The 25,939-nt window shown below is 32.9% G+C and overlaps 1 protein-coding gene across 1 annotated transcript; it reads left to right on the top strand.

Annotated features, from left to right (window-relative positions):
- The first annotated feature begins 1,550 nt into the window (after positions 1-1,550).
- Positions 1,551-21,477, top strand: LOC129939605 (uncharacterized). Its single transcript, XM_056047679.1, has 3 exons — positions 1,551-2,262; positions 8,025-8,223; positions 20,112-21,477. The coding sequence occupies exons 1-3, from the start codon at positions 2,058-2,060 to the stop codon at positions 20,275-20,277; spliced, it is 570 nt and encodes a 189-aa protein (XP_055903654.1). The 5' UTR covers positions 1,551-2,057; the 3' UTR covers positions 20,278-21,477.
- Positions 21,478-25,939: the final 4,462 nt, after the last annotated feature.

A 25,939-nucleotide genomic window follows, 5' to 3' on the forward strand; every position in this document is an offset into this window, starting at 1 on the left:
TTATTCCCTGCCATTTTTCCGATATCAACAATTTATGGTAATTCTTGTTACCTGTCAAAAGATTTTAACGGAATGTAGATACATTTTTCGTTTTTTTACAAGTATTGGAATAAATCGCCAAGAAAATTCATATTGTTGCATATATAGTAATTGAGTACAATAATGCTTAATTGGTGTGTTTATGTTTCTCTATGAATTCTGATATAACCTTATGCCTATAAATTAAAAGTACATGACCCTCCATATTTTTTTGTTTCAACATCTAGCTCAAGTTACGAAGTGCAAGGTCTTTAGTATTACATTTACGCACTCAAGCATCATCTAAACATACCAATCTTTCTCAATTGGAGTTATTATCTCATAGATGTTTACACTTTAAACCATTTATATATACAAAACAATCATTATGACCAAAGAGTGACTAATGGTTTAAAACCACTATACTATAATTAGTCACTGTTAAGATGAAAACTTAATGTACTTCAGATCAAGGACAAAGATTTCATAGAATTTCAATGCCAAAAATACTTCCAGGAAAAAAAAGTGAGTCGTCCTCAAGGAAGTGAAGTCTAAATTAAGGAAGCATACAAAAAATTATATTTCCAAACTCCTTTTATACCAAATGCATGCCTTAAAAGACTTCCTTTTTATACCATCAGGAAATCAAAAACTATGGAATTTCCAATGTCTATGTTAACCCACCAAAAAAGTATAAATTTCAAAACAACTTAGATTCACAAAATTGGTTTATTCCGCACACAATAAATAAAACACAACCTGTATAAATTGTATAGCCTACTCCACTTCACGTCTGCGCAACTAACCAAAGACCTGCATTTTAACTCGACTCACTTAACAACATAATTTCCATAAAAAAAATAAAAATGGATTATGTAACACAATTCAGTGACTGTGATGTTTTTAGTTACAAATTCGCAACAAAAATTATATCCGTTGAGCCTTTTTGCAAAAGCTATAAAGCAAAGCAGGTATACCTGATGACCGACTACTTGTATTCAACCTGACAAGTTACAATCTCTATAAAAGATACACAACACAGGTTTAGTGTAATCCAAAAAGTACTACAATAACAACTTGACTTGCTTTTTGTTTTTCTTTCTCGGTTTGTGGATCAAGACAATTTCACAAAATTTCAACGTCAAATTCATCAGCTTTGGAAAAGAAACCTCTTTTGGTGTACGTGTACCAATCCGCATTATCAACCTACCTACCATCGCATCGTCACCACCACCAAACGACCGGGAAAAAGTCAGGAAATAGAGGTTTTGGCATACCACATGACAACGTAGCTTAAGCCACAGTAAAGCCACTTAGTCTGTGTTTTCTTTAACACAATGATAACTAGGTATAACCGACAGTCAACTTCATCCAAGACACACATTAATGGCTGCCTCACAAAAACTGTTAATTTCGTAACACCTTTAACTTTAAATGGCTGCCTTCGATGATGGAAGAATTCATTTGTGTATCTTCAAGCTCACTTTCACTACTCACAGATATTCCATCCATATAGTCGTATCGTATAGTGACCGATAGAAGATACTTTTTGTTTAGCCAAGTTGTCGTAGTCTCAGAGTCTTTTGTCCCCCCCACCTTGGCCTAAAGCGCACTTTTGAAGTTAGCCTCCGTTGTAAAATTGGTTTTAGTCAATAACGATATCGCAAGTGAGAACGAACAACTTGTGCAGTGTAAGAGTTTCTGAGTCGTATAAAAATTAATAATTTGAAATTTCGGAAAAAAAACAGCCGTGAATTTTTATCAAACGTTAATTTAAAATCACTCACCGCAGTGTCAATACTTTGTGATGCAAATTAGATTTTCGAAAAGAAGAGTTTTTCTGTGATGAAAAATAAATAAATATCCTTCATATGAACCTAACGTAAAAAAGCCAATTAACACACCGTCATCAGTTCAAGTGTGGAAATAAAAAATAAAACCTACACCAACCGCCAAAATAAATTTACATATCCTAATAGCAGTGAATTTATAATTTTTATTTTGTTTAATTTATTTTGTAACCAAAAATCGAAATAAAAATGAGGATGTCAACGATTCTATCACTTTCACTCCCTGCCATAGTGATTTTACTCATATTCTTCCTCGACATGATGGATGAAGTGTTTGCTCAGCAACCGGATCCACTGTTTGAACTTCCGGTTCAGTTAATTGGATTTCCAGTGATAGTACTTTCGGTGCGGTTGTCACAATTTGCCAAGAAGTTGGCATACTCTTTGAATCCAGGTTAGTACTTATAAGACCTAACAATTATTTTTATTGTTTTGTTGTTGGGAAACGAAAACAATTGAAACTTGGTGCATTTTATGTCGAACGTGTGTTATTATCTTTTTATTGTTTTATAATGTGACGGAATAAAATAAGAAGTAAAACCATGACCTCAATTCAATATCTGTAAAAGAGTGCAATGTCCAAACTATATTGTGGACAATAAATTGAACTGGTTAGGTAGCGGTAGGTCGGTCAGTTTTTATATTTTGGTTGCTGTTGTAAAATTGACTTTCAAAAATTTAAATATTGCTGGCCTTTTGTTGGCCAGTTAAGTTAATATTTATGCAGAATTATTTATTCGATTCGAAATTGCGGTGACTAAAGAATATGAATTTATATAAATTTTATATACAAATCTAGGTGCGATGTACGTGAGTGGCTTACGAAATGTAAACATATACGGGGCGTTCGTTGGTGTGTCAAACGTCGTCGTTGTGCCTTCATTTATCGTGTCGTTTTGAATGAAATTCCTGAGGTGAAAAAGAAAAATAATTTAGAAAATACGAGTTATTCAGTTGTAAATGGATAATTTCTATCAGATATGTAAAATGCTAATGAAAAAGTACTTAGACCATAATATGTATGTTTATATATTCAGTTTTTTGTTTATCTTTATTAATTAAAAAATACTGGTTTATAGTTTAGTTAATTTTTGGAATTAATATATTTCAATAATTTCGTCACTTTATCCTTCAAAAGTCACTAAACAAAATTATTTTATTTGAATTTCAAATAGAACTGACCTACAAAACATCTTAAAATGTTTACATATATGTATTTATATTTACATTAAAACTATTGGTCGTATAGAAGATTTTTGACAAGAGATCAAATATTTTATTCATTCGAATGCCATTGTGGCGTATATGAAATATTTCTTCTTTGTTTGACCAAGAATCTAAATAAAAGATATTTAGGGAGATATGTCTGTGTATGCATGAAAGTACGTTCGTAAGTTCGTAGGACTTCATATACATTTTGTTATACAGATGTTAACATAAGAAGATACAGAAGGAACTTTCAAAAAGATTGAAAGGAGGCTTTTTTAATTGATCTATTGGATTATAACCTAGAGATTCAAATCAAATCTGACCTTAGTCAAAATGTATATCTCCCGATTATGTCGTTCATGTGTGTGTCTATCCAAGCCCATACATTCAAAACATTTATTCGATTGAATTCAAACTTGGGAATTATGGTTTTGAGTCGATTTGCGTGAGGCACTTTTTCTATTTTCTTCAAGCCTAAAAATAACTGTGTACCAATTTATTTGTCAAAACTCGAAAATTCGAATTTTATCAAAAACTAACCGATAGATTTTTATTAAATTTTCTCTATTTTTTTTCTGAGCTTAAATTTTTTGCAATTCAAAATAATAATTTTGTATTGCTGCAGAAAGAAACTTTATTTCGTTTTCTTAAGAATTATTCAACCGATTTCAATAATATTTTTACTTCACATTTGGCTTGCAGCACTGTTGGCGTCATGACTATCATGATTATACCTTTACTTGAAAGCGTAAGTGATTATATGGGGGGAATCTGCTTTTGATCTTGACATACACAAATCCGCTGGCCCAGATAGTATTCCTGCATTTTTTCCGAAGAGGTGGTCTTGAACGCTGGCAAAACCACTAATTATGCTTTTCCATCTGTCCAATTTTACAGGCCTATGTTTAAGTGGATGGAAAACAGCATTTATCCATACTGTACCTTAGAAAGGTGAATCCTATTCCCCACTCTAACTAACATCAAATTGCCTCTCGTCTTATCTTTCCAAGGTCATGTAAACGATGATCAATTTTCAGCTCAAGAAATATCTGGAAGAATGAAAGCTGCTAAAGATTCGGCAGTAAGGCTTTCGTAGCAATAGGTCCACTGATCTCATGATATTTCATACTGAACAGTGAAATAAATCCTTACATCGTTTTGGAGAAAGTAACATTAATGCACTTGATATTTCAAGACATTTGATAGACTTGGGCATCAAGCTCTCTTATCAAAAATGTGTGTATTTGGTATTGATGAATCTCTTCTTTATTAAATTAGAAACTACCTTTCGAAGGTTCAATTTAAACAGTGTTGCACTGGTTCAAATTTGATATCTACAAATTAAACGCGGGTGTGCCCAAGGGCTCCCTTTTTTCTCCGAAATTCTTCCTTATTTCCATAAATGATCTTTTGCCTGAAACTTCTAACTCACTTAATTGTTTAGCTGATGACAGTACCTTCAGCTTTTCATATTCGTTTTAAAATTCTCATCCTTTCATCGGATGTGGACTGCCAACGGTAGCTTATTATAAGCTCATTAAATTCTAAATTTGACAGCATTGTCCAACGTCGTATCAAAAACCGTGTAGAATTGAATGCCTCAAAAACTCAAACCTACTGTCTCAAAAGCTTAATTCTTTCCCAATGTCACTATCAATGAGTGGCACTTGCATCGAGGGCACTGAACAGCTTTCAGTTCTAGGTATGTGCATCACTAACCACTTGTTGTGGACTGATCACATATTTGACATCGTCAAAAATGCTGATAAATGGTCAGGGTAATTCGAAAGATGGAAAAATTTGTGTACCCCTTTTGATTTAGTTAAAATGTATAAAGCCTTTGTTCGTTCCAAACTCAAGTACAATTCGCATACATGGGCAGGCGTACCCAAAACTTACTTAGGCCTCTTGGACAGAATTCAAAAGAGAGCTCTAAAAAGGTATCAATATTTTCGTAAGCAATTCTCTAGTGAAATAGCCAGTTGCATTCCTCCCTTCAACAATTAAACTCAAATGCTCATCAGTTTAACCTCTAGACCAATTTAAGATGTACTGTTAAGTACAATTATTCTTTCTTTATCTGCACTTCACGTTTTTTTCTTCAAAAATTAATGTTTTTTTTCAGAAATTAAAGTTTCGAAGGCTGCTGGTATATTTTTAAAGCTTAAATTATACGTACTCGTACAATTTTAAAACAAACTCTTTGGAGGCAGGACTAATTTCATGCGACCCAGTCATGCATTTTATTTTAATTCAATTTTACATCAAATTCAATTAAATTTGTTTGAAAAATCAAGCTCATGTGTTCCTACAAAAATTGTTTCATAATCCAAAGTTGAAGATCAATTGTTCTATACAATTAACAGCAAAAATTCAGGTGTTAGAATGAATATTAAATGAAAGTCTGATTGAACTTTTGAGGTTTGTATTCTTTTATTTAAAAGAATTTTGTTTTTATTAGTTTTAGCTTGCAAAACCACTGCGTAAGCTTTTTCATCTTTTCTACTCCTCAGATCTCGTTTCGAGAGGATGGAAAACTGCATTTTTCCAGCTCATCCCCAAAAAAATGCGAATGTTCATCGCCCTATAATTACCAACCGATTGCACTTAATTATCAGCTCAAGAAATATCTTGAAGATCGAAAGCTCCTTTATGACCGACAACGCGGCTTTCGAAGCAATGGGTCCAATATTGATCACATGGTTCATCTCACCGAACAGTGGAGCAAATCTTTATATCGCTTTTGAGAAAGTATGATTATTGGACTAGATATTTCAAAAGAATTTGATAGGGTTGGCATCAGGCTCTCTTTTCGAAAATGCGTGCTTTGGGTTTTCATGAATCTCTGCTTCATTGGATTAGAAATTACACTTCAATACAAGTAGTATTGGATGGATTCAAGTCTGAAACCCATAAAATAAATGTTGGTGTGCCCCAGGGTTTTGCTCTATCTCCAACACTCTTTTTCATTTTTGTTAATGATCTCCTATATCTGCAAAATCTAATCCAATACATTGTTTCGCTAACGAAAGTACTCTTAGAGCCCGTTCACACGGTTTGATATTTTCACTGTATTGGATATTTTCTCGATTCGGTGTCTTTCGGTTGGAGTGTTCAGACGGTACGGTAATTTTACCGAACAACGTACTCAACCCTACGCCCACTACGACTGTATACTACCAATAAATTATTTGACACTAGCCCAGACGAAAAATGACGCACTATTGGTCAAAATATCGAATCGTCTGAACGCACTGTCTATAAATACATTGCCACGATGCGATGAGCCGAATCGTTTTTTTTACCGTACGACCGAAAACGATTTGCAGAAACAAAACCGAATGACAAAATCGACCTAATCGGTAATTTTACCGTATACAGTTAAACGCCGTATCGTCTGAATATACCTACTCATTTAAATTATATTGACACTGGCTTATACAGTTAAATCGACGATACGGCAAAACCGCTGATTCGGGATCGTGTAAACTGGCTCTTAGATTTTCATATTCGTTTTCAGACTCACATTCCTCTTCTTCGGAACGGAACTGCAACGACAAAATATGATAAGCACATTAAATTCCGACCTAAACAGAATTGTGCAATAGGGATTGAAAAATGGCGTGGAATTTAATGCTTTCAAAACCCAATACTGTCTTCTATCGTTAAAGCGAGATATACCCCCCCATGAGACAGAACACCTCGATATTTTCGGTATGTGTGTCACCAACCACGTCTTGTGGAACGATAACACACGCGATGTCGCCAAAAATGTTTGGTTTTCGTTAGGCGATGCAAGAATTATTTCACCCCTTCTGATCTAGCTGTTATCTACAAAACTTAACTCCCATGGCTGGGCTGGTGCTCCTGCAACTTACTAAAGCTTCTTGGATAGATAGTTTTGAACGTAGACCATTTAAATTGATAGATGATACTATCATCAAAAGATCATTTACTTCGCTTAAACATCGTCTTAAGATTTCTTGTCTGACCGTCTTTTAGCGTTATTTTAACGGATTATGCTCTAGTGATATAGCCAGTTGCATTCCCTAAACAGAACACCCGTAATACTCGCGCTTATAGGAATCAGTATACCCTTGAGTCCAACTTCAGCGGCACTGTTAAATACAGAGAATTGTTCTTTAGCCGTACTACGCGAATGTGGAATACTTTACCACACTCTGTTTTTCCTAGTCATTGCTATATTCAGGAATTCAAAACCAATGTGCACCGACATCTCCTTTCAAACCCTCTCTTCTTTTCCTAGTGCTCATACTGTGTCTGCATAATAAGGGTAGTAATATCTCCTTGATTTTGTGCTTATTATTGTTTGCAAATAAGACCACGGAGTTTTGGGGTACACAAAAAAATGAGTAAGTGTAACCGACATTTTTTTCACCATTTTTAAAGACTTAAAACTAAGTCCGGAATTTACTGATAAATGGGGTGGAATGTTTTCCTCTTTCCACACATTTTGTTTTATGTTCCATTTTTAATTCAAATAATACAAACAAACAAATGCAAACATGGCATTTTATTATAATTAGAATTTAATTTTGTTTGCTCAGTTAAAATTCAGGCCATTACACTCCTGCTTTTTTATTTTTATTCCACTAAATTGTGGAATGGTTTCACTTTTTCTTCTCAATGATTAATTTAATTTTCCTATTCCAATGTTTTCGTGAATTCCTGGTTAAAATAAGTGCATGGTGAGCATGTTACTAAAATAAACGCTTTAAGTATCAATATGAAACTATTTTTAATGCTTCCAATGGAAAACATAACAAAGCTCTGTTTAAAAATACTACAACCTCTTAAGGATTTCCAAATAGTTTATTACGATCATTCGAAGTTTCCCAAAATCAATATTCTTTTTTGTGTCCTTTTTTTCTGAAAATGGAAATGAAATGCAGATATAATAATTTTATGTTCTCTCTTTTTTTATAGCAACCTACCGCGCACGAATGAAGCGCGATTTACCATCAGAAATATACCTTTCACAAACAGCAGCTGATGCAATCGTTGCAGAAAAAGAAATCATCAGGGAATTCGGTCCAAAGGCATGTATCCTGGAAGAACCATGTCGTCTACATGCTGCACGTCCTGGCAATAGAGGTGCACAACCTGACTGGCAAGAAATTCTAAGGTTAGTTACACATTGAAATTGAAACGACTTAAAAAAGGGAAACAATATAAAATCAAAAACAAAACAAAAATCCAACATAAAATTTCTTATTGATCATTTATTTTAATACTTGTCGTCATTTTCTCCATTTGGAATATATGCATTCTGGTATGTTTCAGTTTCTCGAACTGCAACTGCATATAGATTTCCACATTGCCATCTAAATGGTGTACCTACCGAATGAGGGAGGTATTTTTGAATATTAAGTAATAACAAATCCTCGTTCTTCGAATCGAAACAATAAAATGATTTCCAATCAAAAATTTTTATAACAAAATGCTAACTCATCTGTAAATTTGTTGTCAGTATAGTTTCATCTGTTGCATCATAGTTATACGAATACCTTATAGCTTTAGCCTAGCTATGTATATAAAGAGTATGTGATATCCTTTCCTGTGTCTCTTTGTTTCCTTAAGGAATAGCAAAAGAATGCAATCATCATTGTCCAAATCATCGTTATATTTACACAGAAAAATGTAGATGTTCTCTTTTTCCGAGTCCTTGACGCCAGTAATAAAGATTTTTACTACCATTCCAGTTTGTCATCTTCATCCCTTACCAATCCTTGCCTTTAAAACAAAACGTTTCAATTTAAAGTTACCCCGTTCTGCGTCTTGAACATGAACTGCAGGCGGAGAAGAGAGCATCATTGCACCGAACATCAAATTGAATAAGTTTTATTTCTGTGCAGTTTTTCTTCCAGCAGTCACTTTGCTTTGATTCGCAATTTTAAACTTTTTTTATTCATAAATTTTTAAAATTAGTTGCATTGTATAATTGCCACAAAAAAGAAACTTAAATAAATTGATGCACTTTCTAGGAACAAGTCAAGAAGGTTAAAAGGTGAATTTCATAAGCTATGGTGTAGTTTATTGATCAGAATTTTGTTTAACTCTTAAAAATAAGGCTGAAGCTTTCTTAAGAAACGGTAATGCTTTTTTGTACAAAGTGTGAAGGATGTTTTGTAAAATTTAAAATTAATCATGGTTTGAAAAATTTGTGAGAGATTTTATTAATCATTTTACAATTTTTTAAAAATTGCGACCTTGTACTTATCCAATTTTAGTAACTTTTATGTTCAAAACTACATTTTCTTAAATCACAGTAGTTTTTTAATTCTTTTCTTACTTTAAAAAATCAAAGTTTTTGATTACAACATTTGAGCACAACCAAGAACTACATTGAAACAAATTCATTTTTGAATAAAAACATACGAGTAAATTTGGAATAAAACAAATATTTTTTTTTTCTATTTTTTTTTAACGGTATTTTATTTTAACATGTGTATGTTCTAAGGCCCCCAAAAATAAATACAAAAATGAGATATTTTGCATAATGACCAATTCTTACTAATTTAAAAAGAATTTTTTGAATTGTTTTATGTGCTTTGTTTAGCAAAATAGAGATTGGATTTTTTTAAGAAAATTTATCACAGAATTCAATCATTGACTGACTTGTTGAAAACAATTTTTTTTAAAAGATAAAATTAGTTTAAAGTTAATGTCTTTAATTTTTGAAAAGATGTTTAGTCAAAATCAATTTTATTCAACTTTTAGTAACGTTTAAATTTTTTAATTTTTTTTTTAATCTCAATTTGATTTTTCTTAAAATTTTTAAAGATGTCAAAAACATTATTCCTGGTTGCATACAATTATTTTTATGATAAGATCATTCGTAAAAATATCAGAGGTGACACGTAACACTTTGTAATACAAAATTTAATTCAAGTCGCTAGCGTTTTTTGTTCGTGGGATATTTTGACCTTAATTTTCCCTTTTTTGAAATTGTTATAGTAAAAAATAGCACACTAAATTTTTTTAGAGTTTTTTTTTGTAAATGTGTTATTATCTGCATAACAATATTCTCTATTTGAAGTCGATATCTGCAATGGTTCTTGAGATATGAACGAAGATAAAAAGCTTCCCGAACGTACGGACGAACGCACGGAGACTTCTAGCTAAAAATATTTTATTAAGATTCTAGTCAAGTAGGTTCGATTGTTCGAGTATTGAAAGGCCCATTGTTGAAAGATTTCATTCTCAAAAACACTTAAAAATTGGTTTAATGCCTTGAACATTTCGGAAAAAAATCTCAAAAAATTTTTGAACTACAAAAAAAAAGACAATCCGAAATTTTGAAGGTTATTTGAAGTTGTTAGTGTCAATCTCGTCGGAACATCATTTTTAAGTGACTTAGTGTCATTTTTTAGTTCTTTTTAATAAAGAAGGAACCTTTTTAAAAACAAAACTAAACTACAACATTAATATCTTGCTTCGAAACTATGGTTATTTGAACTTCACTTAACTAAAAATGAAACATAAATAACATCCAAGCAAAAACTTTACTTTGCATCGTTGCATATATTTGCGTCGAAAAACAGTTGAAAAATATTTGTTTGTCTTAATGAATTGATACTTGGCTGGAACAGCCGCTAAAGAGTTTAAAAGTTATTTCTATCGAATAAAGGTTAAATACAGTATTTTCGATATGTTTTGTTCATATTTTATTAATTGTTAAATTCGGACGGGATAAATATTTGGAACTTAAAGTTACTCAGTGAAAACTTAATATGAACTAAAAAGTAACCTAAACATACTATGAAAAATTTAATTATATACAATTCGTGTTTTATTGGAAAATCTATCCATAGTATAGTAGGATTTTACACGAATAACAAAAACAGTATCCATAGTATGAATAACACTGATAAAAGTTAGAGTAAAATCTTACTATGGATGGGTTTTTGACATTTATACGACTCTCGAATGGATCTTATGTGATTTCGTTCTTAAATGTTGGTACGATTGATATTGCATTTGTATCTCGATGGCTGTGTTCGTTGAGTAGTTGTGCATTTGCAATCATGTCTATTACTGTTGATATTATTTAGTTTTGTTTGTAAAAATGGACTAACTGGGCTTATTTTGCAAGACAAACGTTTTTTATGTTTTTCTATGTTTCCACTAAAGGTTTATCTCAGTTTAGATTAAATAAATCTTCACCGCACAAGAAGATTTAAAAATGATTAAGTTTGACAGCACTTTCTAAAATGCAAATGGTGTTTCGCTGTTTCTTATGAAGTGCAAGTGAGATAGTTTGATTCGTGTTAAACAATGAAAAACTAAATAGTTTAGCACCATATAAGAATATGCTACCTGTTCCATGTGCAATTTTTTTTTTTAATTTGATTAAACCAAAACTGTTCTTTTTACACAAAAATGCAAATACCATAACGCATTATCTGTAAAACCAACTCCTCCATACAGGTTTTTCTTCGCACATTTTGACTCAACTCCGATCCCCGACCGGAATCTAGGCCAATCAAGATCATTTCAACTCGATTCAGGTATAGGCGATCTTCAAGCTCGCTTTAACACCACATTTTAATGTAGAAGTCTACGAACAAGCCCCTCCTTGAAGTAATTGTTAAATTAATATTTTTTTATAGAATCTTAATTACGCGATGTTTTCTTAACATTTCTTCTTGAAAATTGTCCATTTTATTAGTTTTAGTTAGTTTTTTATTGCTAAGTTAATTTTAACTTTTGATTTTCACGAAACTTTCTTCTATTTGTGTGTTTGTTTATTACTATTCTGACGGATATTTTTTCAGTTGTACCAATTTTTGAATACAAAAATCTGGCTACTGCCAGATTGGCCATTTCTCACTGTACTATATATGGAATACAAACAAAACGCACTTATAATTTCCTACTGCTTATAAAGTTTTTATAACCTGTTAAGTACATCCAAATTGCATTCCATCTTTGAAAACTTTCTTTTAAAATTTAACAGGTACAACCTGAAATGATAGTTCCGTGCTTCCCCAATAAGTAAAAGAGCATTTTGAATAACTTCTGGTATATCTATAATATTTTTATGCATCGTTGGAGTCATGGAATAAAACGGGTAATGCTCAAGAAACAACTTTTGCGTTTCAAAAGCAAATGCTTTAAATGTTGGAGCACCTTTTTCAAATCCACTAGAAAGAACTTCGAATATGATTTCAAATTTAAATATAAGTTGCAAATCAACACCAATTAATTCAGGGAACAGGTCTGGATTGCTGAAAAACCTTCGTCTTGTGCTCCCATCATTAGTGTCCCCGAAACCAGGTTTGTCTTTCTTCAAGAATAATTTTTTCTGAAAAAGTTCTTATCGGCTAACTTTTGAATGGAATCTTGTAAACAAGATGATGCTTTCAAAAAAATGTAACCTTGCATCTAAAACTGACAATCTAAATTTTACCGCATCTTTATCAACTAATTTTCTTCTAGAAAAATAGTCCGAAAATATAACACTTCATTGTAGATTTTGTTTTGTTTTTCACGTTGCACACTGTTCTATCAGCCTGTGTAAAAGCTTACGTGTGTTTTTTTTTCAAATGTTATATCGCCTTCTATGGTCAAGATCAGCTGTTTCACTTTGGGTTATATCAAGATATTCTTTTACAAAACTATGATTTTTATGGCACTGCAATAAAGTGGTGAGAATGGCGTTGGATTTTGTCAAATATTATGTTGGTTGAACTACAAAACAAACGCAAGGTCACAAATGGCTTCGAAAGATATCAGCGTCTGAATCGGAACTGCTTTCTTTTTTTTTGCTTGAATTGCGTTTTTGTTGCGAACCATCACCTCCCCATTTTTATACAAATTCTAAGGACCTGCACTCGTTTTCATTTAATGTTTCTAGTACCTTATTCAAATACCACAATAAGTGTTTAGCTGTTTGTTTTAAAAGATTTAGCAAGTTAATTTCAGCTAAGATTTCCGTTACAGAATTTAACTCGGGATTAAATAGCCTTGTTTTGCTTTTTGAAGAATACCATAGCAAGGAAAAAGTTTGTTGTCACTAGTTCTCACTATTCCATACTGTTTACGTGAAAGATTTGATTTAACAAAAAAAGAAAGTGCTTTAAGAGTGGATAATTTTTTACGATGCCGTTGGAAACGATCGAAAAAAGCTTTCCTTTATCTGTTTGCCCTCCCAGGAGAGTCGATGATTTATTTAATCGTTTCCGAAGATTGTGCTTTCCAAATTTAACGTTCATTTTATTATCGCCACGTAAACTTTTCGTTCTTCTTCTCTTGTTCTGTACGCTAAGCTCTGTAAGACGTTTCAACGACCGACCACATCTGAGCGAAATTGTTTCTCATCAACTCCCTGAAGCCAAACTTCATTTTATCATTTGTGCTTTATAAACTAAACCATTTTGACTTAAATCCAAACTTAAATTCAATTTTAAAGATTTAAAGTTGAATTTTCATATACAAACAAAGTCTAAATAAATTAAATACCTTAAACGACCAATTTAAAACTCGAAATCTTTAAGTTTTTCTTCCGTGCAAGACGCTTTATTGAGTAAATAGCTCTCAAGATCTTATTTGGCTTCAAAATCATTCACACTTAACTCATTAATAACATCAAATAACTTTCTTTTTTTTTTTGTTAAAATGCACAAGCCAGACGGTCCTTCAAGCAAAAGAATTATATTGAGTGCAAACTTGTAAAATAAATTAATTCATTTTAAAAATGAGTAAACTAAACAACAGTCCGTTGACAATCAGGGCCTAGTAACTTACAACTCTCAACTATTCCTGTGTGCGAGTAATTTCAGGGATGGAGGAGCTTTATAATCTTCCTTAAACATTGACTAATGCTGCAATATGCAGAGTCAAATCATCCCAGTATCAGCATCGAATACCATATTTGGTGAAATTCACCTTTAACATTGCACTTCCAAGTCCAAGTACATTTCTAAGCACTTCGAATAACCAAGTCAAACTTTTACTCACTTCGAAATACATGAGATGAAGTTCGGGACAATGAGTAGGTACGAGTACCTATAGTAATTCCTAAAGTTCATTCGAAGTTCAAACATTTTAAAATCATTTTTATTTCAACTTGTTTTGCAGCAGTGGTATAACACTCAAATCCAACAATTACAACAATAACAACAAAAAAAGACTTTCCAATTGCAGAATACCTACCTCAACTGCTGCTGTTCACCACCAAGAGAAAACTTTTTCAAAAACTTTTCGAACTGTTAAAATTTTACGTCTAGCAAAAGTGACGGGTGTTACACCCTCAACATGTGTATATAGTTACATTATTCGGTTTTATACCTAGAACTAGAAGTTTTTGAACACTCGGGTGCGATGTTGCTATATTACAAATGATACAATGTGAGTCCTTGGACACCACTCTAGAGATTTTAATAGGTTTTCCGTTTTTTGTAAAATGTTATCTTCCTCTTAACAATTGCCAAAGCATTGTATACTGACTGTTCCTCATGAGATAACAAGTAAATTGTATATTTCCACATATACCGAGACTTGTTGTATAGTGTAACCGTGTCGGTTTTGTGGTAATCCTGGAATATGCATAATTTTATTTACACTACCCTACCCAGAGTACCTCTGCCACATCGACCTATCATCATATCATCTGATGAAAACTTTGGCCAACAAAACGGAACTGTCCAAAATATTATAACAGCATAGCACATGCATGACTGGTGATGGCGAACTATGGCATAATGTTGAGGTAAGGAAGGATGTGAATATTTTGGCTGGATGTGTCAGGAGTGCTTTGTCGTCTAATCAGTTTCGATACATAAATTCTGATGAAAAGTTCTCACTCCCAAACCAACCAACCCAAACTTGAATCAACTCAACGAGTCCTTTAAAATGCAACAATGCACAAAATAGTTTCAATTCTAATATTCAGAATTCTCATTTGGTCCTGTAATTCTAGAAGTGTACTCGTACTCGTTTACTTCGTGTATGATGATGATTGTGCAGACATATTACAACCGAAATTGAAGTTTTTAGCCTCAGTTATATGGAGTTTTGGGTCATTGTCAGGATAGGTTTTCAGTATCTATTCCAGTGCATGAAATGGGATTAGTTCAAAGTTTGTTTACCATTTCATCTTGTTTTCTTGTCAAAGTTTTATATGATGAGAGGGATGTGATGTGGAATGCCGTGATGGTTTCACTTAATTTATGGAATCATAAAAACTTTTATGAATTTCATGGGAATACATTTTTGTTACAAGAAGGATGTAAGTTGCATTGTATTTTTCTATCATTTTATGTTTCACATGTTTCTGAACAATTTTTTTGGCCTAATACCAAAAATAGTAAAACGAAAATTAATTAGTTGTTACCTAAAAGCTCATTAAAAGTATTGAACGACTTAAGTCTTCAAATGCAATGATTACAGGTAATTAGACTTGCACCTCAGAACTATTGTTCTTATATTTGTTTTGATAAAAGTTTGAATCAGGCTGGAGGAGTTTAAGGTTAAATATAGTTAAAACTACTTGGTTCTTTAAGTTTCCAATTTTCAACCCAATTATATTGTACTTGTAGACCATGATTCATTTTGTAAATCATATCTGTCAAAATCTGCTATTTACGATAGTGGACACTCGAAAATCGAACAAAGCGATACAATTACTAAAACATAACTAAAGTTTAAAGCCAAGTTACCACCTGAAATGTTCGATAAAATATGTAAAAATAAGTTCATTTTACTAACTTTTCTTTCGAAATCAAAGAATAAATTTTGGTAAACTTATCAATTTAAAGTACTGGTTCCACTCTACTTGATTTTAAACTTAAGTTTTGTATTCAGTATAGCCACATTCGCATTCTTAGGAAAAATGTCCATTCTACATACGTCCTATACTATTACCAAAAGACCAGCTGTTTTGGCATTAAGCGAGACTCGCGTTGGTAAGATCCCGTTAGAACTAAAGCAATAAAGTTTCGAATTCTATTATGTTCTGCTTTGTAATGACTGATTCTTTGAACTTCAGTTTCTGAGCTAGCATTTCCATCACTATTATAATCCACAATTTCGATTTCTTCAACAGTGTTGCTATCAATAATTTCAGGTTCAAGGGTTAATCGATCTGCATAATTCCAGGACTCCAAATCATGTGTAGTGAATTCAGTGTGAAAAAATTATGTAAGACTTCATACATAGCTTAAAAAACAGTTTTTGCATTTTAAAATTGTGTTTTTCATAAGAGCCACCTTATTTTCTACAACGATCATATCGTTTTGACTACGGAGAGCTGATAGAGGAATATCGTCCTCCTCACCAAATTCCTCATCTGAACTTGGAGATAAAATGTTCTTCTAGCTCTTGTGAAGCACCACCGCGGATACTTTTTCCCATGAAAGGATTAAGATCTTTTAGAGCATTGATTATGCCCTTCTGAAATTTATAATTTTGCTAAGCAAGCTGTGTCTATAAAAGAGCATAGTCATGCGCATGGCATTTTGGTCCATGGGCTGGATTAAAGGTGTAAAATTTTTTGGCATATACACCACCAAAATTTTGTCATCCGTTTCTCTTATTAGCTTTTCTTCTGGTGGATGACTAGGAGCATTGTCCAAATTTAATAAAGCATTTAAAGGAAGTTTCTGGTATCTTAAAAATTCTTCAACCTAAAAAAACACGGAGTTTAGTAACTTAAGTAAGTAGGTGCGTAGTAAACGGGTAGAGATTTGTTTTTAAAGGTCCTTAGTTTTTTCGATTAGCCAATGATGAGGGGATTTATTTTCTTTTAACCTGTAGCATTTGAGCACGCGAGAAAAGTAAGGCGTTCCTCGGACATTTTTCTACCAGGGAACATAATATGTAGTGTTTGGTAGCATTTTCCAATATAATATAGTTTCATCTGCATTGAAAATTGAATTATAGGTGAGCTTATTTTCTTTAATTTTTTGAGCAAATTTCTTCTTAAATGGTTTGAAAAGGTTTGCCCTCGATGAAAGCTTTTTAAATTTTGCTAGCCACAACCCCTGTTTGATGTGAATTTACAGTGGTGATACTTATTTTTAAACTGCAATGCGTTATCCTTTAAAATGTTACCATTAATAGGAACATGACTTTCACGTTGGGCAATAACCCAATTGTACAATGCGGTTTCCATTTTTGGATATTCACCCTTCTTTAATGATCGACAAAAAAAAATCCACTGTTTGTATTTCTCAAATTTTTAAGAACCTATCTCTAATTTTTCTTGATAGTGCATATGCTACCACCTTTTGTGGAACGATCACATACGCGATGTCGCCAAAAATGCCGCAAGATGTTTGGGTTTTCTAAGGCGTTGCAAGAAGTTTTTCTCCCCCTCTGATCTGGCTGTTATTTACAAGACTTATATACGTCCAAAGCTTGAGTATAACTCCCATATCTGGGCCGGTGCTCCTACAACTTACTTAAGCCTCTTGGATAGTATTGAACGTAGAGCATTTAGATTGATTGGTGATATTACCATCATAAGATCATTTACGTCACTTGAACATCGTCGAAATGTTTCTTGTGTCACCCTGTTTTACCGTTATTTTAATGGTTTATGCTCTAGAGAAATAGCCAGTTGCATTCCTCCCCTTAAACAGTTCAACCTTAATACTCGCGCTTCTAGGAATGCTCATCAATATACCCTCGAGCCCATCTTCGGTCGTACTGTCAAGTACAGAGATTCGTTCTTTAGCCGTACTATGCGAATGTGGAATGCCTTGCCACACTCTGTCTTTCCCAGCTATTGCAATATTCAGGAATTCAAAACCAATGTGCACCGACATCTCCTTTCAACCCCTCTCTCCCTTTCCTAGTGCTCACACTGTGTCTACATAATAAGGGTAATATATCCCCTTGAGTGTGCGCTTATTATAAAAAAAAAAAAATGATAGACTTTGGAATTCCAAACTTCTTCGAAATCAATGATTTTAATTTTTGCCTCCATTGTAAGACGTTTGCGTGAAGACATCTTGCAGAACTTTCTTGTTCAGCATCAGACATGAAACTGAGAAACCATTTCAAATATTCCAGACGCCAAAAAACGTAAAACAACAAAAATGGGACGTTACAGTTTTGTGCATAGCGAACAAAGCAACTGTTTACAACATAAACGAAGACGAATACGTAGGACATAACTAAGCAAGCTTGAAAGCACGAAACAAGTGTTCGGCTTTCGTTATACTGGACCACCACTGTAAGTTCAAAGAAGCTAGAAAGACCTGTAACGGTTTTAATTTTTGTCTGGCCAGAAAATACGGCAAAAAATACTATAAAACGTTCCAGATTCAGCAAAAATGTCTGGTAATTTGTAAAAATTGTGCGCAACACTAGGTCATTGTCATTCAATCGTTTGCAATGATACTCCTTTTGTAAGCTCGATTGATAAAGCCGATTTCTTCGCAGCACAGTTTGCTGTTAATTCGGCGATACAAAAGAGAGTGACCTGAGTCCTCCGGTTCTTAGAAGCGTTAACGATTTTATTATCTTACTGTTGCTTAAGTACTAAAAACTCTTAACATACAGAGATCCGCTGGCCCTGATAATATCCCTGCTGTTGTTCAGAAGAGGTGTTCTTCAGCGCTGGTAAGACCACTGCGTGAGTTTTTCTATCTGACCTTTTCTACAGATCTGTTTCCGAGTGGATTTAAAACAGTATTTGTCCTGCCTGTCACAAAAAAGTAGAATCATGATCACTCTCTTACTATCGTGCTATTGGACTTACGTCCTTTCTTTCCAAGGTCATCGAAACGTTAATACATTTCGAGCATAAGAAATATGTTGAAGAAAGAAAGCTTCTTAATATCCGAGAGTAAAGCTTTCGTAGGAATAGTTCCACTGGGATCTCATGGTTTAACTCACCGAACATCGGAACAAATCTTTACATCGTTTTGAAGAAAGTAAGATTATTGCACTTGATATTTCAAAGGTGGAGTTAGGCATCAAGCTCTTTTACCTAAAAAGCGTGCCTTTGTATTGATGAATTTCTTTTTTGTTGGGTTAGAAATTACCTTTTGAGCCGTTCAAGTAGTTTTGGAAGAGTTCAAATCTGATATATACAAAATGAACGCTGGTGTGCCCCAGGGCTCCGTTTTGTCTCGCGTATGGACTAAAATGATCTTGACAACATTGTTCAATGGGGAATCAAAAACCGTGTAGAATTTAACGCTTCAAAAACCCAATTTGTCAAATTTGTCTACTGTTGCAAAAGAGTAACCCTCCCCTAATGCCACTATCCTTCGGTGATATTTGCATCGAGGAGACCGAACAGCTCGCATTCTGGGTATGTGCATTACAAACCTCTTGTTGTGGAGGGAATAACTTATTTGACATCTCCAAAATTGCTGTGTTTAGGTTTTCTCCGACGATGTAATAAGTTTTTACCTCTTCTGATCTGGCTATATTTTACAAAGCTTTTATTTGTCCAAAACTTGAGTATTGTTCTCATATTTGGGTCGGTGCGTCAATAATAGAATTGAGTCTCTTGGACAGAACTTAAAACAGAGCTCCAAAAATCATAGGAGATCGGTCTCTTATCGAAACATTATTAATTAATCTATTAATTAGTCCTTTTTTTCTAAAAATCGAAAAAATTTGGTTGTTCGTTTTTTTGGCATTTTAATCTAGTCAAGTTATATTACCCCTTCTTTGGTCCTTATTTAATTCCATCAAACCCAAGTTGTGGAGCATATCCCTATAAGTAAATACATTGTTATAGAGGTTTGTATCACGAGGTATTTTCAGATTTAAGCTTTGTCCTCGAACATTTTGGACACTTGAAAATGTGATTTGCTTGTTTCTTCAAAAGACTGACCATGTGACCATCAGGATCAGGATGAGCAAGGGACGATAAATGATCAAAAGATTTCAAAGCATTGTATAAACAAAAAGTGAATAAGCTTCCCTTATTCGACTACCTAAACCTACTGCAAGAGTAAAACTCATTCCCTTTATATTTGTATCTATACGTTTCTATATGAATGTGCCTAATGTGATGACTTTCTTCTTCTATCTCGCTCTCTTTCACAGGAACTACAAAGTTCAATCAACCGGCATGAAACAGTGGTACCTCCTTTCGGTCTTTATTGGTGATGTCATCCGAGATGTGCCATTGTGCAAGCACCTGGCCAAACGTTTACAGTGTGGAACTGATGGACCCGAACAGTTCCTCCCGCCACAATTCACTAGGGATTAATATCGTTCAACTGGATGAGGCTGCTGTGTCCTTCGCCATACCTTTGTCGTTGTTGGGATATAAGTATATAAAGTATAGGTATACTCCTTGTCATTTAGCTTTGCGGACCACATCGCATCATCAGGATTCAGAAGTACCTCGGACGACAATTGTTGCAACAAGAGTAGCAGCGCCGCGCATCCTTCCATCTCGAAATGTAAATAATTATGTAGATATATTAAAATCCCTTCCCTCCATATCAACCCGTCACTATACCGTCCATCGTCACCATCGCCATTGCCATCGCCATTGTCCTCGTCATTGGACTCTATGTAATATTGCAATGGCATGTTGGTATAGTGCTTTATGAAGTCCAGAAACAGTAGATGTCCTGTGAGCTGTGTGCTGTGTCCTGTCCCATCATCTATTCTAACGCGTTTCCATTGCAATTTCCAGTGATGTGGCGGACTTGTAGTGTTTGCCAAAAGTATTTTGGGATGCATAAACCTGGTTTTGTACAGAATTACATCCTCACATTCTAGTCCTTCATTCATTTCGTTCATGTATACACTGTACACATCCAGGGAGACGGACGATGCAATAAATATTCCCTAGCAGGACATTTCGACTGGACTTTGTATTCTATGGACATCCTGGACCCATTTAGACATTGGTTTTATATGATTGTAGGTATATTGTATGTTTAAGAATAATGAAGGTAGGGAAAAGAGGTAATGCTTCTGCTACACTATACTGCAGGAAGCAGGACCAAGAGTGTTTCATCATCAGCTCAGCAAAAGGTATTAACTTGTTGATTTAAAATTTTAACAAAGTCTCCAGCTTTTGTGTGTGATGCAAAGTGCAATATAGGTAGAAGTTTTGTATGTTGCTTTGTTCTAGTGCCTTGCATTCATTTTGTGAAGTTTTTGTGTAAATTTATTTGTCGTATATTAAAATGTTTTTCAAAAAGGGTCCCAGCATCCTTTTCAGAGTCCTTTTGACTGATGATGAAATTCTCTGTTTGCAGATAGTATTAAGTTTAATATGTGTTTTTTTTTTTGTTAATTTGTCGTCCTCGTTGCAGCGAACGACTTATAATTATTTTTATTTTTTTCATTTTTTGTTTTATTATATTTATTGCATTTTTTGTTTATATATAAAGAAATTTATTTAAAAAATGAATAAAAACATATTGGAGAATTGTTTGTTATATGTAAAATGTATATATCTTTTAAGATGGATTTAATAAATATTTAAATTTTATTGTTGAATATAAATTGAAGATTCGTTTTATTTTTTTAAGATGGATTTTTTTATGATTTTAAAATGATTTATTAGATTTATTTACTTTAATATTTAAGCAAAGAGTTTCATTAGTTGTTCTTAATATTAAATTGTTTAACTGATATTAATTATGTGAACTGCAGTGTAAATAATTGATACCACATTAATATCAAGAAATATATTTAGGAGCATGTGAGTGGACCTTGAACGAAGTGAAATGAGACATACTTTTAGGCAACAAAACGTATTAGTCTAACCAATTGGTCGTTTCGTTTCTTCATGAGCGCAAAGACACTGCATATGAAGACCGACATTTTATGAAAGCATCAAGCTCCATCACCGACTTGTTGACATTGTTGTATTCGTAATTTAAAATTATGTGAAATCGAACAACAATTACGCATGAGGGATGCGTTCAAAAATGTTTGGTTGTTAGCATACACTTTATTAAATAAAAAGTTGATTTTTTTTTTGCATTGGATTTGATGAAAACTGTATGAACACAAAAGAACGTCAATATTAAGTCGTAGCTATGAGCGTTGCCCGCACCCGAGTTCTATCTTGTTCAATAGACCATTTTTGACGAAATTTAGTTAGAAATGCAGGTTTTGTAATTCGAGGGTGCTTTTTAGATGGCGTAAACCGTTTTGTTCTATCTCATTTAGTTTTCAAGTTATGGAGATTTGTTCGTTCAAAAAACCACTTTTCCGAAAATATATGAAATGTATGTAGGGACAGCGAGAAAACATGTTTCCCGTAATATTTATCGGAAAGTATTCAATGAATCATTCAATTTGTCTTTCTTTAAACCCAAAAAAGATATTTGCGATAAATGTTCTAAGTTCACAGCAACAAGAATTCCGAATACAAGTGAAAAACGAGATTATGACATAATCATAGTGACGGAAAGGCTCATCGTGATATCCATAGAAAAAACAAGTGTAAACACACAGTGGTTATCGCCTATGATTATGATCGCTGCCGATTTTTTCGCTGCCGAAAGCAAATGTTTCGAGTTACTTTTATAGGCGTAAATATGCTTTATATAATTTGACGGGATTTTGCCAAAATAATAAAACCAGCTACTGCGGAAATTGGCATTAAACGCCAAGCGGCCGGTCTGGAAATGACATGGTCTCACTATTATTTTTAAAACATTTTTGGAAGATCTTCCAGAAGCAAAATGAATAATTTTGTGTTCCAATTTTTGCATTCCGCAAAATAAGAACAGAATGGTATTCTTAGCCATTCTTAAATTTATGGAATGTAATACTGAACCATGCCACATTCGCAAGTGCAAGAAGTGGATGCTGTGCACAGTGGAATCGAAAAATACTTAAAGGTCTTGGAAGTTTACAGCCCCATTTCTAAGGATTCTGAACGGAATGAACTACAGCAAAATTAAGTTTAAGATAGCTCAACTTAAGAAAGAGGATTTTTGAATTTTAATAAAGCTAGTCCGGATCTTAAAATGGTACCTTTCAAAGATTGCAGAAAAATCGAATATAGAAGTAATAACCTTCTTTCCTTGTATTATCTGACAAAACATAGTGAGGATTTTCAAACGGTTGGAATCGCTAAAGCTATGAGAGACTCAAAGTGTAATATTCTTTATACTGTCGTACAAAGTGTTTTCACAATAAAGCTAACCAAGGAAGCAATGTTACCGTTCATGCCTAACATACAAGATCAATGCTTTAATGAAATTTAATTATTAAAATCTAGCCTAAAGTCAATTTTAACTTGAACATCCGTAGAAATAAAACACAAATTTCACCTCTTAATGCTTAAAAGCTCCTCAAGCTAAATTTAAAATGACCTTATCTAAACATTTAGAAGTGAAATGTATGTTTTATTTCTACGGATGTTTTTGTTAAAGTCGACTTTAACTAGATTCGGATCTGTTAATCAGGAACATTGAGTTATATTATTTATTTTTATATTAGGTATGCCTTAAGCTAATAATAATTTGTATATATAAAACGAAACAAAATACTGTGAAAAATTAATTAAAGACTGTTTCTCATTTTTATTTATATTATTTTTAAAAGTAAAATATAATTTTTATTTTTTGTTTTATAAATACAATGAAGCTATGTTTTTATTAAGTTAATATAATAATACATACACATAAAAGAATTTCTCCTTTATTGTTTGTTTCAAAAAAAAAATTATTCAATGCTTTTTTGAGAACTAAATCTTTTATTAGTGTTTTTTCTAAAACCTACATATTTTTTTTAAAAACAATACAAACATACCAATATATTTAAAATTTTGTTGCCTCCTTTCATAGTACACTTCAGAGAACCTAATAAGATCTAATTTGAATAATAAAATTGTTATTGTTCAATTTAATACAAAATCCTTGTTAATTTCTGTCTTGTTCAATTTTAGTTTTTTTTCTTCAATATCCACTAATTTTGTCAACTTATCTTCACTCCATAAAACAAAATGACCTCTGTTTAGATTTTTATTTTATTTCAGAACAGAAGAAAAAAAATTTGTGAATTCATTTAAGAACAAAATTGTTCAGGCTTTCAGAAAAACTTCCCCTCCAAAAATAAACTTAGTAAAATAAACAAAAGTTTTCGATCTGGACTTTAAAAGTCGATTTCCCAACATTTTGAAAAATGGACGTATATAGATAAAGATATACGTGATGATATTGCAAAAAAAATAGTTACTTGCTTTCATAAAAACGTAGAAAGGATATTCTAAATACATACATATGTCACTTCGCAAATAGTTCCTTCTTTCCACACACAATTAAATTGCAAATCTGTCATTTTGTTATTTGTGTAAGTTTTATTTGTAGGGCCGGAATCAGCAAATGTGGTTACTGATAGTCAAATGTGACATACACCATGTTTAACATAATGCGTAAACGTAAAATGATTCAACTGAATTTAAATGGATTGAAGAATTCAAAATAATCATTGGTTGTGAAGTTGAAGTTTTCAATAATTATATCGAAATAAAAGAACCAAATTCTTTTTCATGTGAGGATATTCCTACTTATTCTTATTTTAATTTTTTCTGGGGTCATACATTTTTTCGATCAAACATTTTTCTTAAAGAAACAAAAACAACCTTGAAAAAAGTCTGGTATCTCTGTTCAATTGCAACAGGAACTTTATATTTTCTTTTAAAGTGACATTCCCATTTTTGTTTTGACAGCTTTAGCTTGAGACTACCGCTTTACATAGATAATTTTAGGCCAGGTAGGCAATTTAAAATTCGTTGTTCTCAACGCCATTCCATTTCTGACAACATTACTTGCACACAATAATGGTTGAGAGTTGTAAGTCACTAGGCCCTTGTTCTCAACGGACTGTTGCGCCACCCAATTTATTTATTATTTTATGTTCTCAATACCATATACTTTTTGAACACTGTCATAAATTAACTATAAATTCGTGGCAAATTGATATAATGATATTACCTTTGAACGTCTGTCTTAAATTGATTTTAGAATCAGTGGTGTGCGTATATAAATTATTGACGTTTCAGCTTGTATAAAAACCACTAAACGAGAATGACAGCAAGTGTCCGGTCTTCTTATGAAGTGTCTTTGCTTGCGCCCATTGATATAGTCAATTTTTAAAGAGATTTTTTGGAACTTAATTTTTTTTAGTAAAGATATTGGTGAAAAACTGTAGTTGACGGTTAGTGCGTTGGACTATACCAGAGGTCTTGGGTTCGATCCCTGTCTATGCCATTTAAAGTTTTTTTTTCACGGGTACCGCCTTTTGCGAGGAATTGACAAATTCTCCAAGAGTAATTCTAGAAAAGTGATTTCTCAAATTTGCCGTTCGGATTTGACTGTAGATCCCTTCCATCCCTGACAACAGTACTCGCACACAGGAATGGTTTTGAGTTGGTAAAAACACTGGCGCGAAATTTTAAACGATGATGCAGTAAATTGTTAAATCCATTTTTAGCAATTAAAAGCTTAAAAAGTGACCTAATTTTAAACGATTTTATCATCTTAGTATCACTTAACAATTTGTCAATGTTTAAATCATGGAATTAATAATATAACTTTTAAAAATTTTCTAAATCCATATGACACCTGTAAAATTATTCTTATAAGAGCAGTGGATGAAATGGTCCAGTCAATAGTTAAGACTTCCAAATAATAGGTCCGTTTAAGATATTTGCTTTGTTTATTTTCACGAGCTGTTAGTTTTAGAAATGTTTAGATGCTTGTTTCTTAATAAAAAGCAATTAACAATTCACTAGTTAGCAAAAGGAAAGAAAGATTTAAAATTATGAATCCCATTATTTAATTGCTAAACATTTAAAAAATTAAAAATAATAATGTTATTAAATGACAACTTAGAGTCTTTTTAACGATCAATTTGAAAAGTAAAATAGGAGCAAAACTGATAATGGAAGG

The sequence above is a fragment of the Eupeodes corollae genome, chromosome 1, assembly GCF_945859685.1.
Source record: "Eupeodes corollae chromosome 1, idEupCoro1.1, whole genome shotgun sequence".
Classification (NCBI taxonomy): domain Eukaryota; kingdom Metazoa; phylum Arthropoda; class Insecta; order Diptera; family Syrphidae; genus Eupeodes; species Eupeodes corollae.

Excerpts from the sequence above, each read along its gene's own strand:
- LOC129939605 (XM_056047679.1), top strand. The coding sequence starts at position 2,058 with ATGAGGATGTCAACGATTCTATCACTTTCACTCCCTGCCATAGTGATT. Across the intron at positions 2,263-8,024 it reads GGCATACTCTTTGAATCCAG|CAACCTACCGCGCACGAATG; the intron begins GTTAGTACTTAT and ends CTTTTTTTATAG. Across the intron at positions 8,224-20,111 it reads GACTGGCAAGAAATTCTAAG|GAACTACAAAGTTCAATCAA; the intron begins GTTAGTTACACA and ends TCTCTTTCACAG.